Source organism: Helicoverpa zea, chromosome 30 (genome assembly GCF_022581195.2).
Source record: "Helicoverpa zea isolate HzStark_Cry1AcR chromosome 30, ilHelZeax1.1, whole genome shotgun sequence".
NCBI lineage: Eukaryota > Metazoa > Arthropoda > Insecta > Lepidoptera > Noctuidae > Helicoverpa > Helicoverpa zea.
Window position 1 is genome coordinate 3663292 of NC_061481.1, and position 14181 is coordinate 3677472.

A 14181-nucleotide genomic window follows, 5' to 3' on the forward strand; every position below is an offset into this window, starting at 1 on the left:
GAAAAATATAATTTTATAGTTTGCATCGCTGTAAGCACGTTAAATTGGCGGGTTTCATCTTTCATTTATTTATATGTAAGTACATTCTTGGCAGTCGTTACTTACTCAGAAAGTAGCCCGGGTAACTGGGTTGAGGAGGTCAGATAGGCAGTCGTTACACGAAAAGGCTAGGCCCTATTTAGTCACCTATTAATGTATCAAAAGGACACACTCACTAGAGAGACTACTAAATTTTTTGCATCGAACCGAGCCTAATGGCATAATTTTCAATTTTCATCGCACTAATGTTAAACATTTTTTTAATCTTCACGCTGCTGAATAACTGAAAGGATATTGATAAAACTACAAATATAAGTAACAAAAGTGAGAAAAATTCTCGAGTGGCGAACACGAAAGATAAAAACGCAGCATGGGCAGGCCCTCTACTAGATAGATGGACAAGTCTGGCCAAGGTCATCAGAGAGTCCGCCGGGGCTGCGGGATTGTTCGCGCGAGTTACCGCGGCCCTTGTAAATAAAAGGCCTACGACGGAACACGACGGTTTTTAGTCAGTAAGAGTCTGACACTCCCTCACCAGTGCTAACACACAGCGGGGTCATTTGACGATTTTTGACGTCGTTAAAAAAAAGGGCATCAGAGAACAGAGGAAAAGAATTGCTGCAAATCCAGAAGCTCCGGGAAGACCTTTGAGAGACGATGAAATAAGAAAAAAGAGTAAGATATCTTGGCTCTCAAAACATTTTGGGCTAGAGAGATAGTTAATAATGAATTTGGCGTAGCTATAGAGAAGCCAAAAGGCTATTCTAACTTTTCAATATCAATTGTAATAATGTTTCAAGTAACTTATAAGCATTAACAATACAACACGATCTATAATCAATATTTCATCCCTTTTCAATACAACAACGACAGTGCATAACTCACCTACTATTTGCACAGTTGCTGCACTGCATGCACTTTAGAATCAGTTTCATATATAAACTGCACCAGGGTAGGTCTGGCCATCATTCGATCAGTTGGTGGTTCCACCGCTGACATGGGTGCTATCAAGGTCCTCATTGGGTTGTGGCTGCTCAGTGTAAGTAGTTCTTTACTATTTTATCATCTGCCTTTTCCCATTATAAATCATCATCCTCCGAGCCTTTTTTCCAACTATATTGGGGTCAGCTTAGTGACTTAGGTCAGTCTAACCGGATTCAGCAGAGTACCAGTGCTTTACAAGAAGCGACTGCCTATCTGACCTCCTCAACCCAGTTACCCGGGCAACCCAATACCCCTTGGTTAGACTGGTGTCAGACTTACTGGCTTTTGACTACCCGTAACGACTGTCGAGAATGTTCAATGATAGCCGGGCCCTACGGTTTAACGTGCCATCCGAAACACAGGACTCATTGGTCTCTAAGATATACTTAGAAAGTACATATAAACTTAGAAAAGATGCATTGGTACTTGCCTGACTTGGAATCGAACCTGCGCCCGCATGCTTGAGAGGTTGGTTCTTTACCCACTAGGTCACTACGACATTATAAAATCACTAGCTATATTCTCGCGGTTTCACCCTCATCCCATGGAAACTTCAACCCGTGCCGGCATAAAATATAGCCAATGGCACTCAGGAAAAATATAGCTATCAGTGAAAGAATTTTGGAAATCCGACCAGCGGTTCCAAAAATTACCCCCTACATAGAAACTTAGAAATTTTACCTCTTTATAATATTAGTAACATCATAATCGTATCATCTGCTTAACCTTTTCCCAACTTTGTTGGGGTCGGCTTCCAGTCTAACTGGATGCAGCTGGGTACTATACTCTATCCACGGAAGCAAGAGCTAAAAGGTAAACAAAGAATGACAGTTTTTCAAGATGGCGGTATAACCCGACCGATGACAAAACGTCACATTTTTGTGTAAAATGTTCGCAGTATCTGTGATTTTGTCATCGGTCGGGTTATACCGCCATCTTGAAAAAGTGTCATTCTTTGTTTACCTTTTAGCTCTTGCTTCCGTGGATAGGGTATAGTATTTTTATCGTAATCTTAACTGTGGTAAATGAAATCAATGTAAAGGTGGCTTGCACCCTAGTGGAGCCAAAGCCTACCGGGGCTACGGGATTGTTCGAAAGATTTGCCGCGGCTCTGGTACATAAATGGCTTAAGAAGGAACATGGTGGGTTTCAGGCAGTAAGAGTATGACACTCCCTCATGCCTTGATGATTTCTCACCACAAAAAGGGATTTGTTGCCCAAAACTATAACCAGCCGTCAAATCGCTGATTCGACCAATAAAATTTGTTATCTTCTATGACTAACTAGAATAATATTTGTTATTTTCAGATCCTGAGCGCAAATGCGTCAAGCAGTAAGTAAATCGTGTTGAAAATTTGCTAATCCATTAACTATGCTAACGTAATTAATAATTATAAAAAGACCAACTCCTTAAACTTGAAAAAACCTTATTCCATACAATTAAAATTAAAGTCCTATCTCTGGCAAGATACAACAGATAGATCGTTTCATTGAAATCCACCACAAACCAAAAAGTCTTCTTCATCTTCTACATTTAACGCTCAATCCTTCTCCGTGTGTGAGGAGTGCCCAGCATCATCCTCCGAACCTTTTTCCCAACTATATTGGGGTCGGCTTCTAGTCCAACCGGATTCAGCTGAGTACCAGTGCTTTACAAGGAGCGACTGCTATCTGACCTCCTCAACCCAGTTACCCGGGCAACCCGATACCCCTTGGTTAGACTGGCGTCAGACTTACTGGCTTCTGATTACCCGTAACGACTGCCAAGGATGTTCAATGACAGCCGGGACCTACAGTTTAACGTGCCATCCGAAACACAGTCAATGGTGTCTAATATACATATACTTAGAAAGTAGGTCCGTGCCCAGCAGTAGGACGATAAAAAGACTGTAACATCTACATCTAAACTTACTCATTGTTCCAAACAGTTCCAGCAGTCCAAAGCGTCCGCATTACCGATGAACAGAGCGACTACAATCAAGACAGCAATGAATCGAAAGCCTACATAAAAGACCGTTTGGGTATACGAGGATATTCAGCAAGAAGCGACTCCGAACAACTAGATGAATCCAGTTCATCACTAACATCAGACGCCACAGGTACCACAAAAACTGCCAACGCTAGAGGCTTTGCAAATGAGGCAGAGAGTTTGAACACCTTCTCTGTCAGTGCTGATGGTAGACAGAAGAGTAAATTTGCAAGTGAAAGAGCAGCCAGTGAAGCGTATGATAAGAAGAAGTTTGAATACGTTGGAGCTGATGGTACAGTGGTTAAGAATGAAGAGTCTGATGAATCTGAGAGCAGTTCTACGTCGACTAGTAGTACTACTGTAGTTGAGTCGCCGCCCGCTGAGGATTATAATCATAAAGGTGAGTAGGATTTAGAATTAGGTCAAAGGGGAAATGGATGCAGGTCACCTACACAGGTATCTGTGGAGATCTAAGGGGGAGCCTATGTTCAGCAGTGGACGTCCTTTGGCTGAGATGATGATGATGAAAGAAAAAAAGCTAAACAGGACATTGACTGGTTAAAAACCACTCTAAAAGAGTATATTCGTTACAGATAGCTAATTTACTAGACTTTTTATTGTCCTACGCAAAGCACAAGCTTCTCAAATAAAGGAGGAATTACTGTTCAAGGACTGGAGATTCCATTTTTAAAGAAACCTTCTTGAAATTGGGCTTAACTTAGCTTATATTTTTTTATTATTATTATTTACAGCTCATCACCAAAAAGTCTGGGTAAACGTCGATGTACCAGGTAAGAAATTATTTAATTTCATTTTACTTTTCATAAAAAATACATTCAGCCGCGCGTAAAAGCATTCTTAAATCCATTTTTAGTTATCTTATCATTTTAATACCGTTCACTTGATATCCTACATGACTTTTTTTTACCCAAAATCGTCAAATGAATCCCGCTGTGGGTGAGCAGCGGTGAGGGAGAGTCTGACTCTTACTGACTAAAAACCGTCGTGTTCCGTCGTAAGCCTTTTATGCACTAGGGCCGCGGTAACTCTTTCGAACAATCCCGCAGCTATATCCTACATGACTTAAGCAAAGCTTTCTTGTTCTAGATATTGCTGGCTCCGGAGAAACCGACTGGGCTGTTGAGGAGAAGATCGAGACCTTAGAAAATGGCGTACCTTGTGTTTTGATGAAAGTGGTAGCTAAAAGTAAGTTTACCTCTTCGTTTCTCTACATTTTTTTTATTTGTAATCAAATCAAACTAGAATTCGCCTGCTTGTAACCCGCTACCCTTATCTGTACGTCGATTCTATAAAATACAGACAACAACTCGCATTTCACTTCGCTATTCACTCTCACTTCGCATTCGGTTCAAAACGTTATAAAAGTCATCTCATACTTTATCTGTCAAAATCTCGAGTTTAATTTAGTTCAACTCGCAAACACGCTCGCAAGAGTAGCGCTAGTGTAGTAACTCACGGCGGATTCAGATGCGAAGTTTAGAGTGAAGCTTATAGAATCCCACTGCAGGAAATAGAAGCCTACATGTTATTCAGATGTTTAAGCAGTACTATATTACTAAAGTAACTTTCATCAAAATCCGTTGAAGAAGTTACAAACCCATTTACAAAGTTTCTCTTATTAATATCAACTTCTGACGGTTAGTTCCCTCAAAATTAAATAGGCATAAAAAGCTCTTTCAAAACTTCAAGCTAGTTCCAAGGAGATTTTCTCATGGAAAAGAACCAGCAAGAAACTGCATAGACTGAATTTAAAACGTGGTGGTAGAAATTTATTTTTTTATTTTTTTTATTAGCCTATGCTGTCCCACTGCTGGGCAAAGGCCTCCCCCATAGCCTTCCATTTTTCTTTGTCCATCGCTGTTTGTGGCCAGTCCGAGAGGAAGCTGGCCAGTCCAAGTCTTCTCTCCAGCGTTTTCTTGAAATATTCTTAACTATTTACTTTATCTTTCCAGAACCTAAGAAGAGCACAGTAATCAGCAGTTCTTCCTCAAGCTCACACAATGCTCATCATAGTTCCAAGTCATCTACTTCCATAAGTGAGTTTTCTTTGCTTTTCAGAGCATGCACGGCATAATTTTACGTTAGTTAGATAAAAAAAAAATCGGTAGGGTGATAAATGGTAGTACATGTAACTAAGTTAAGTTTGACTGCCTCGTTGGTCTAGTGGTTGCAAGCGCAGCTGCTGTGCTCGAGGTCTCGGGTTCGATTCCCGGGTCGGGCAGAAATCGCTTTGTGGGTTTTCTTAAACTTTCACAAAGCAGCCCGTATTACAGCATACATTGCCGTCCCATCGGGTTATGAGAGTGAAGGAATAGGGAGTGCACCTGTGCAAATGCTTGTGCACTATAATTTGTCCTGCACAGCTGGCTGATCTCCTTAAATGAGAACAGCCGCCGTGGCCGAAATCAGCCGTGGACGCCATTATTTTATTATGCAACTAAGGTCCATCTCCACCGACAACATAACCCGTGTCTGTGAAACATCAGTTTCAATTAAACCAACAGTCTGCTTTGAAAATTGAACGTAAAAATTCTGTTGTAAAAAGTTCCACTACATTTACGATTACCTTCAAAATTAACTGTCGACCAACCAACAAAGTCCTGCAGTTTGGATGCTCAACTTGTGATGTGACGCACACAACCACTCGTAACAATACAAGACGTACATGTAATTTTTTTTTTTCTCAAGCATTGCCGCGTTGGATGGCAATGCTTAATTTTTGACCAAAATAAAAACCAGCCTTTGGGTCACTCAAAGTGTCAGCAATAATGTATACAGTGTAAATAATTGTATACACGTACATAAATATCAGCTCTGGTAAGTTTCTAATAACATGAATTCCCTCGTTTCTTCAGCTCCAGGATCACCAAACGTCGGGCCAGGAGGACCAAGGTATCTTGGACCACCGGTAGTAGCTCCTGGAGAAAACAATCCTGCTGCAACCCGTCCGGTAGCCATACCAGGTAAATATCTTTACACAAGCTACACCCGTGTCTCAGAAGAGCTACTGATCGAACCCGGTAAGGCGATTAACACACGGCACCGCGCACCGCCGCGGTAGGCGGTGAAGCGGATCTCATGTCGCATTGACCTGTATTAAATCCGTTGATGCCTAACACACATAAACCGCCTTGAAACAAGGGCGTAAGAAGACATGCTTTCAGCCATTTTATAACACATAACTTTTCCTGTCCGCAGCTTCTTCATCACCAATCATCGTGCAAAGTCGGGACACCACTTCGGTCGGTTCAGTGACCACTACCAGCGCAACTAGTACTGGGCCAAACGGAGCTCAGTCTACATCTGGGAGCAGTGTCAATGTTGGTCAAACATCTTCAGGTATCGACGTAGTTATTGGACCTGGAAGCAACGGATATGGTGGACCGGGCAGCCCAACAATCATCGTGCAAGGACGGGACACAAATCAAGTTGCTTCGGCTAATTCTAACGGCGCAAGCGTTGTTGGTCCGAATGGAGCTCAGTCTACATCGGGGGGCAGTGTCAATGTTGGCCAAACATCTTCAGGTATTGATGTAGCTATTAGACCCGGTAATAACGGATGGGGTGGATCAGGAAACCAAGTAACTATCATCCAAGGAGGAGACACTTCCCAGGTCGGTTCAACGGCTGCAAACGGTGCCAGTGGCACTGATGGCAATGGCGCTTGGACGGCAAATGGTGGCTCCAGCAATGTTGGCCAAACCACTTCTGGCACAGACGTAGTTACTACTGGCAACGACAACGGATGGTACGGACCAGGACCCCAAACGACCGTCGTCCAAGGAGGAGACACTTCCCAGGTCGGTTCAACGGCAGCAAACGGTGCCAGTGGCACTGATGGCAATGGCGCTTGGACGGCAAATGGTGGCTCCAGCAATGTTGGCCAAACCACTTCTGGCACAGACGTAGTTACTACTGGCAACGACAACGGATGGTACGGACCAGGACCCCAAACGACCGTCGTCCAAGGAGGAGACACTTCTCAGGTCGGTTCAACGACAGCAAACGGTGCCAGTGGCACTGATGGCAATGGCGCTTGGACGGCAAATGGTGGCTCCAGCAATGTTGGCCAAACCACTTCTGGCACAGACGTAGTTACTACTGGCAACGACAACGGATGGTACGGACCAGGACCCCAAACGACCGTCGTCCAAGGAGGAGACACTTCCCAGGTCGGTTCAACGGCAGCAAACGGTGCCAGTGGCACTGATGGCAATGGCGCTTGGACGGCAAATGGTGGCTCCAGCAATGTTGGCCAAACCACTTCTGGCACAGACGTAGTTACTACTGGCAACGACAACGGATGGTACGGACCAGGACCCCAAACGACCGTCGTCCAAGGAGGAGACACTTCCCAGGTCGGTTCAACGACAGCAAACGGTGCCAGTGGCACTGATGGCAATGGCGCTTGGACGGCAAATGGTGGCTCCAGCAATGTTGGCCAAACCACTTCTGGCACAGACGTAGTTACTACTGGCAACGACAACGGATGGTACGGACCAGGACCCCAAACGACCGTCGTCCAAGGAGGAGACACTTCCCAGGTCGGTTCAACGACAGCAAACGGTGCCAGTGGCACTGATGGCAATGGCGCTTGGACGGCAAATGGTGGCTCCAGCAATGTTGGCCAAACCACTTCTGGCACAGACGTAGTTACTACTGGCAACGACAACGGATGGTACGGACCAGGACCCCAAACGACCGTCGTCCAAGGAGGAGACACTTCCCAGGTCGGTTCAACGACAGCAAACGGTGCCAGTGGCACTGATGGCAATGGCGCTTGGACGGCAAATGGTGGCTCCAGCAATGTTGGCCAAACCACTTCTGGCACAGACGTAGTTACTACTGGCAACGACAACGGATGGTACGGACCAGGACCCCAAACGACCGTCGTCCAAGGAGGAGACACTTCCCAGGTCGGTTCAACGACAGCAAACGGTGCCAGTGGCACTGATGGCAATGGCGCTTGGACGGCAAATGGTGGCTCCAGCAATGTTGGCCAAACCACTTCTGGCACAGACGTAGTTACTACTGGCAACGACAACGGATGGTACGGACCAGGACCCCAAACGACCGTCGTCCAAGGAGGAGACACTTCCCAGGTCGGTTCAACGACAGCAAACGGTGCCAGTGGCACTGATGGCAATGGCGCTTGGACGGCAAATGGTGGCTCCAGCAATGTTGGCCAAACCACTTCTGGCACAGACGTAGTTACTACTGGCAACGACAACGGATGGTACGGACCAGGACCCCAAACGACCGTCGTCCAAGGAGGAGACACTTCCCAGGTCGGTTCAACGACAGCAAACGGTGCCAGTGGCACTGATGGCAATGGCGCTTGGACGGCAAATGGTGGCTCCAGCAATGTTGGCCAAACCACTTCTGGCACAGACGTAGTTACTACTGGCAACGACAACGGATGGTACGGACCAGGACCCCAAACGACCGTCGTCCAAGGAGGAGACACTTCCCAGGTCGGTTCAACGACAGCAAACGGTGCCAGTGGCACTGATGGCAATGGCGCTTGGACGGCAAATGGTGGCTCCAGCAATGTTGGCCAAACCACTTCTGGCACAGACGTAGTTACTACTGGCAACGACAACGGATGGTACGGACCAGGACCCCAAACGACCGTCGTCCAAGGAGGAGACACTTCCCAGGTCGGTTCAACGACAGCAAACGGTGCCAGTGGCACTGATGGCAATGGCGCTTGGACGGCAAATGGTGGCTCCAGCAATGTTGGCCAAACCACTTCTGGCACAGACGTAGTTACTACTGGCAACGACAACGGATGGTACGGACCAGGACCCCAAACGACCGTCGTCCAAGGAGGAGACACTTCCCAGGTCGGTTCAACGACAGCAAACGGTGCCAGTGGCACTGATGGCAATGGCGCTTGGACGGCAAATGGTGGCTCCAGCAATGTTGGCCAAACCACTTCTGGCACAGACGTAGTTACTACTGGCAACGACAACGGATGGTACGGACCAGGACCCCAAACGACCGTCGTCCAAGGAGGAGACACTTCCCAGGTCGGTTCAACGACAGCAAACGGTGCCAGTGGCACTGATGGCAATGGCGCTTGGACGGCAAATGGTGGCTCCAGCAATGTTGGCCAAACCACTTCTGGCACAGACGTAGTTACTACTGGCAACGACAACGGATGGTACGGACCAGGACCCCAAACGACCGTCGTCCAAGGAGGAGACACTTCCCAGGTCGGTTCAACGACAGCAAACGGTGCCAGTGGCACTGATGGCAATGGCGCTTGGACGGCAAATGGTGGCTCCAGCAATGTTGGCCAAACCACTTCTGGCACAGACGTAGTTACTACTGGCAACGACAACGGATGGTACGGACCAGGACCCCAAACGACCGTCGTCCAAGGAGGAGACACTTCCCAGGTCGGTTCAACGACAGCAAACGGTGCCAGTGGCACTGATGGCAATGGCGCTTGGACGGCAAATGGTGGCTCCAGCAATGTTGGCCAAACCACTTCTGGCACAGACGTAGTTACTACTGGCAACGACAACGGATGGTACGGACCAGGACCCCAAACGACCGTCGTCCAAGGAGGAGACACTTCCCAGGTCGGTTCAACGACAGCAAACGGTGCCAGTGGCACTGATGGCAATGGCGCTTGGACGGCAAATGGTGGCTCCAGCAATGTTGGCCAAACCACTTCTGGCACAGACGTAGTTACTACTGGCAACGACAACGGATGGTACGGACCAGGACCCCAAACGACCGTCGTCCAAGGAGGAGACACTTCCCAGGTCGGTTCAACGACAGCAAACGGTGCCAGTGGCACTGATGGCAATGGCGCTTGGACGGCAAATGGTGGCTCCAGCAATGTTGGCCAAACCACTTCTGGCACAGACGTAGTTACTACTGGCAACGACAACGGATGGTACGGACCAGGACCCCAAACGACCGTCGTCCAAGGAGGAGACACTTCCCAGGTCGGTTCAACGACAGCAAACGGTGCCAGTGGCACTGATGGCAATGGCGCTTGGACGGCAAATGGTGGCTCCAGCAATGTTGGCCAAACCACTTCTGGCACAGACGTAGTTACTACTGGCAACGACAACGGATGGTACGGACCAGGACCCCAAACGACCGTCGTCCAAGGAGGAGACACTTCCCAGGTCGGTTCAACGACAGCAAACGGTGCCAGTGGCACTGATGGCAATGGCGCTTGGACGGCAAATGGTGGCTCCAGCAATGTTGGCCAAACCACTTCTGGCACAGACGTAGTTACTACTGGCAACGACAACGGATGGTACGGACCAGGACCCCAAACGACCGTCGTCCAAGGAGGAGACACTTCCCAGGTCGGTTCAACGACAGCAAACGGTGCCAGTGGCACTGATGGCAATGGCGCTTGGACGGCAAATGGTGGCTCCAGCAATGTTGGCCAAACCACTTCTGGCACAGACGTAGTTACTACTGGCAACGACAACGGATGGTACGGACCAGGAGATCAAACGACCGTCGTCCAAGGAGGAGACACTTCCCAGGTCGGTTCAACGACAGCAAACGGTGCCAGTGGCACTGATGGCAATGGCGCTTGGACGGCAAATGGTGGCTCCAGCAATGTTGGCCAAACCACTTCTGGCACAGACGTAGTTACTACTGGCAACGACAACGGATGGTACGGACCAGGAGATCAAACGACCGTCGTCCAAGGAGGAGACACTTCCCAGGTCGGTTCAACGACAGCAAACGGTGCCAGTGGCACTGATGGCAATGGCGCTTGGACGGCAAATGGTGGCTCCAGCAATGTTGGCCAAACCACTTCTGGCACAGACGTAGTTACTACTGGCAACGACAACGGATGGTACGGACCAGGAGATCAAACGACCGTCGTCCAAGGAGGAGACACTTCCCAGGTCGGTTCAACGACAGCAAACGGTGCCAGTGGCACTGATGGCAATGGCGCTTGGACGGCAAATGGTGGCTCCAGCAATGTTGGCCAAACCACTTCTGGCACAGACGTAGTTACTACTGGCAACAACAACGGATGGTACGGACCAGGAGATCAAACGACCGTCGTCCAAGGAGGAGACACTTCCCAGGTCGGTTCAACGGCAGCAAACGGTGCCAGTGGCACTGATGGCAATGGCGCTTGGACGGCAAATGGTGGCTCCAGCAATGTTGGCCAAACCACTTCTGGCACAGACGTAGTTACTACTGGCAACGACAACGGATGGTACGGACCAGGACCCCAAACGACCGTCGTCCAAGGAGGAGACACTTCCCAGGTCGGTTCAACGACAGCAAACGGTGCCAGTGGCACTGATGGCAATGGCGCTTGGACGGCAAATGGTGGCTCCAGCAATGTTGGCCAAACCACTTCTGGCACAGACGTAGTTACTACTGGCAACGACAACGGATGGTACGGACCAGGACCCCAAACGACCGTCGTCCAAGGAGGAGACACTTCCCAGGTCGGTTCAACGACAGCAAACGGTGCCAGTGGCACTGATGGCAATGGCGCTTGGACGGCAAATGGTGGCTCCAGCAATGTTGGCCAAACCACTTCTGGCACAGACGTAGTTACTACTGGCAACGACAACGGATGGTACGGACCAGGAGATCAAACGACCGTCGTCCAAGGAGGAGACACTTCCCAGGTCGGTTCAACGACAGCAAACGGTGCCAGTGGCACTGATGGCAATGGCGCTTGGACGGCAAATGGTGGCTCCAGCAATGTTGGCCAAACCACTTCTGGCACAGACGTAGTTACTACTGGCAACGACAACGGATGGTACGGACCAGGACCCCAAACGACCGTCATCCAAGGAGGAGACACTTCCCAGGTCGGTTCAACGGTATCAAACGGTGCCAGTGGCACTGATGGCAATGGCGCTTGGACGGCAAATGGTGGCTCCAGCAATGTTGGCCAAACCACTTCTGGCACAGACGTAGTTACTACTGGCATCGACAACGGATGGTACGGACCAGGAGACCAAACGACCGTCGTCCAAGGAGGTGACACTTCCCAGGTCGGTTCAACGGCTGCAAACGGTGCCAGTGGCACTGATGGCAATGGCGCTTGGACGGCAAATGGTGGCTCCAGCAATGTTGGCCAAACCACTTCTGGCACAGACGTAGTTATTGCTCCAAACGGTGGATCAGGAAGCCCAGTCTTAATCGTCCAGGGTGGAGACACTACCCAAGTTGGTTCAACGACAGCAAACGGTGCTAGTGGTACTGACCTTGGTCAACCTGAGCCTATTGTCATTGATGATGTGGATATAGCTGACGATTGGACAGGAGACGTGGAAGAAACTCAGGTTGCTCCAACTGTGGTTGGATGGAGTAAGGACCGTAGACCTATTATCATCCCTCGTCGTCGATGCCGAGGATCCATATGCATTTGCTATGGACATGTTAGAGATATACCAAGACAACTGCGCAGACAAATTGGACTTTAGAAGATGTCCCAGTAAGCTCATTTCTATAATTTGTCTATCCAAGGGTTTGCGCATGACTAGTTAAAACAAGTTATGTCTTTTAGCACGCAAGTCAATAGATAGACAGATTTTTGAAATCTGCCGTTCGATACCTTTGTAAGCTTTCTCTGGACATTTTGACATACCTTGTGTGCTATAACGCATTGTAACGGTAACCCATATTTTTAATATGTATTGTATTTATTTTTATCGAGCAAGTGTAAAAATCCTAACTCGTTTAGGGCCAAAAAAAAATTTTTAATGCTATTTCTCATGAAGTATATTTTATTCTATGTATTATAATTCGTTTGTTTTTTTTTTCTTCGCCACTTAGGAGGTACCTACCTGAGATACCTACGAAGACTTTACAATAGCAATGTGCAATATTGCAATTTTTTTATCTTTAAAAATCATTGTGCAATCTTCAAATTCATAAAGATGAAATTAGCCGTCTTATCCTCCATTATTCCATTTTTTTTATTATTTGAGATCGGCGTAAATATTTTCTCCTCCCATACTCTTCTATCAGCCATCATCTCACAAGTAACATTCTTTCTGGAAATATTGACTTTCACACAATCCATCGTCCCCTTCCACTATCCATATATCTATCTACATTCATGCTCTTCACAACTTGATCCTCATTCCTCCGCATCACATGACAGCCGGTTTCCACATAGCTCGGCTCGTTTTAACTACCATTTCATTTTAAAAATATATATCCATAGGTTTAAATATGACTGAGATCTACCTAGTATGAATAAGTATGAATGTAGATGGATGGAGAGGAAGAGGAAGACCTAAGAAAAGATGGATGGATTGCCTGAAAGATGACATGAATAGGAAGGGATTGAGTGTCAGTATGACGAGTGACAGGGGAAAATGGAAGAGGATGACATATTGCGCCGACCCAAAATAAAATTGGGAACAGGGCAGGAGGAAGAAGATGTACATAGGTTTAAAAGGATACTCATAATTTTAAACCAAGTCACCGCATAATCAAACGATTTGAAAACCAATTAAAGTTCCTTCAATGATATCATTCTGTCAATGCCTTGAAGGAAGGAAGTCATAAACTCAAGAATAATATTGTCGACTAGCTGTTTTCCCGCGGCTTCACCCGCGTTCCGTGGTTACTACTGCCCGTACCAGGCTGAAATATAGCTTACTAGCTTTTGCCCGCGACTTCGCTCGCGTGGAATAGTGACTTCCGGCAGATTTTTGGTTTGAGCAATAGATTACGCTATGTGTCCGGAATAAATTTTCTTTTTACATTTTTTTGTAATAAAAACTACCATATGTCCTTTCTCAAGTTCCAAACTACCTCTTGTCTGTACCAAATTTCACACAAATCGGTTCAGTAGGTTAGGCGTGAAGAAGAGACAGACAGACAGAAAGACAGACAGACAGACAGATTTACTTTTACGTTTATAATATTAGTTAGGATGTTACTCGGGAAGAGTGGAGCTTACTAACAGTGAAAGAATTTTTCCAATCGGTAGTGTTTGAATCCTTTAAACAAACAAACAAAAGTAATTTTTTTCCTCTTTATAATGTTAGTATAGATATTAGCATGCAAATAACGATTCAATGTGACTGATTGATCATAAGGATAAGCTACGTTCGGCGGTCAGTGAATAAAGTGACCATAGGTCATGACGAGTTCCTCTGTTTTTCGAGAGACACATTAAATTGTTGGTTCCCAGCTGT

General features: G+C 47.1%; 1 protein-coding gene across 1 annotated transcript; it reads left to right on the forward strand.

Annotated features, from left to right (window-relative positions):
- The first annotated feature begins 1036 nt into the window (after positions 1-1036).
- Positions 1037-12453, forward strand: LOC124644381 (uncharacterized PE-PGRS family protein PE_PGRS54-like). The gene is made up of 8 exons (XM_047183694.1): positions 1037-1078; positions 2332-2356; positions 2952-3392; positions 3745-3783; positions 4100-4198; positions 4966-5049; positions 5869-5976; positions 6212-12453. The coding sequence occupies exons 1-8, from the start codon at positions 1037-1039 to the stop codon at positions 12451-12453; spliced, it is 7080 nt and encodes a 2359-aa protein (XP_047039650.1).
- Positions 12454-14181: the final 1728 nt, after the last annotated feature.

What these genes read in the sequence shown, in the direction of transcription:
- LOC124644381 (XM_047183694.1), top strand. Translation starts at nt 1,037, where the DNA reads ATGGGTGCTATCAAGGTCCTCATTGGGTTGTGGCTGCTCAGT. An exon ending in GGTAAACGTCGATGTACCAG is followed by an intron (nt 3,784 to 4,099) that starts GTAAGAAATTAT and finishes TTCTTGTTCTAG; the next exon opens with ATATTGCTGGCTCCGGAGAA. An exon ending in CCGTCCGGTAGCCATACCAG is followed by an intron (nt 5,977 to 6,211) that starts GTAAATATCTTT and finishes TCCTGTCCGCAG; the next exon opens with CTTCTTCATCACCAATCATC.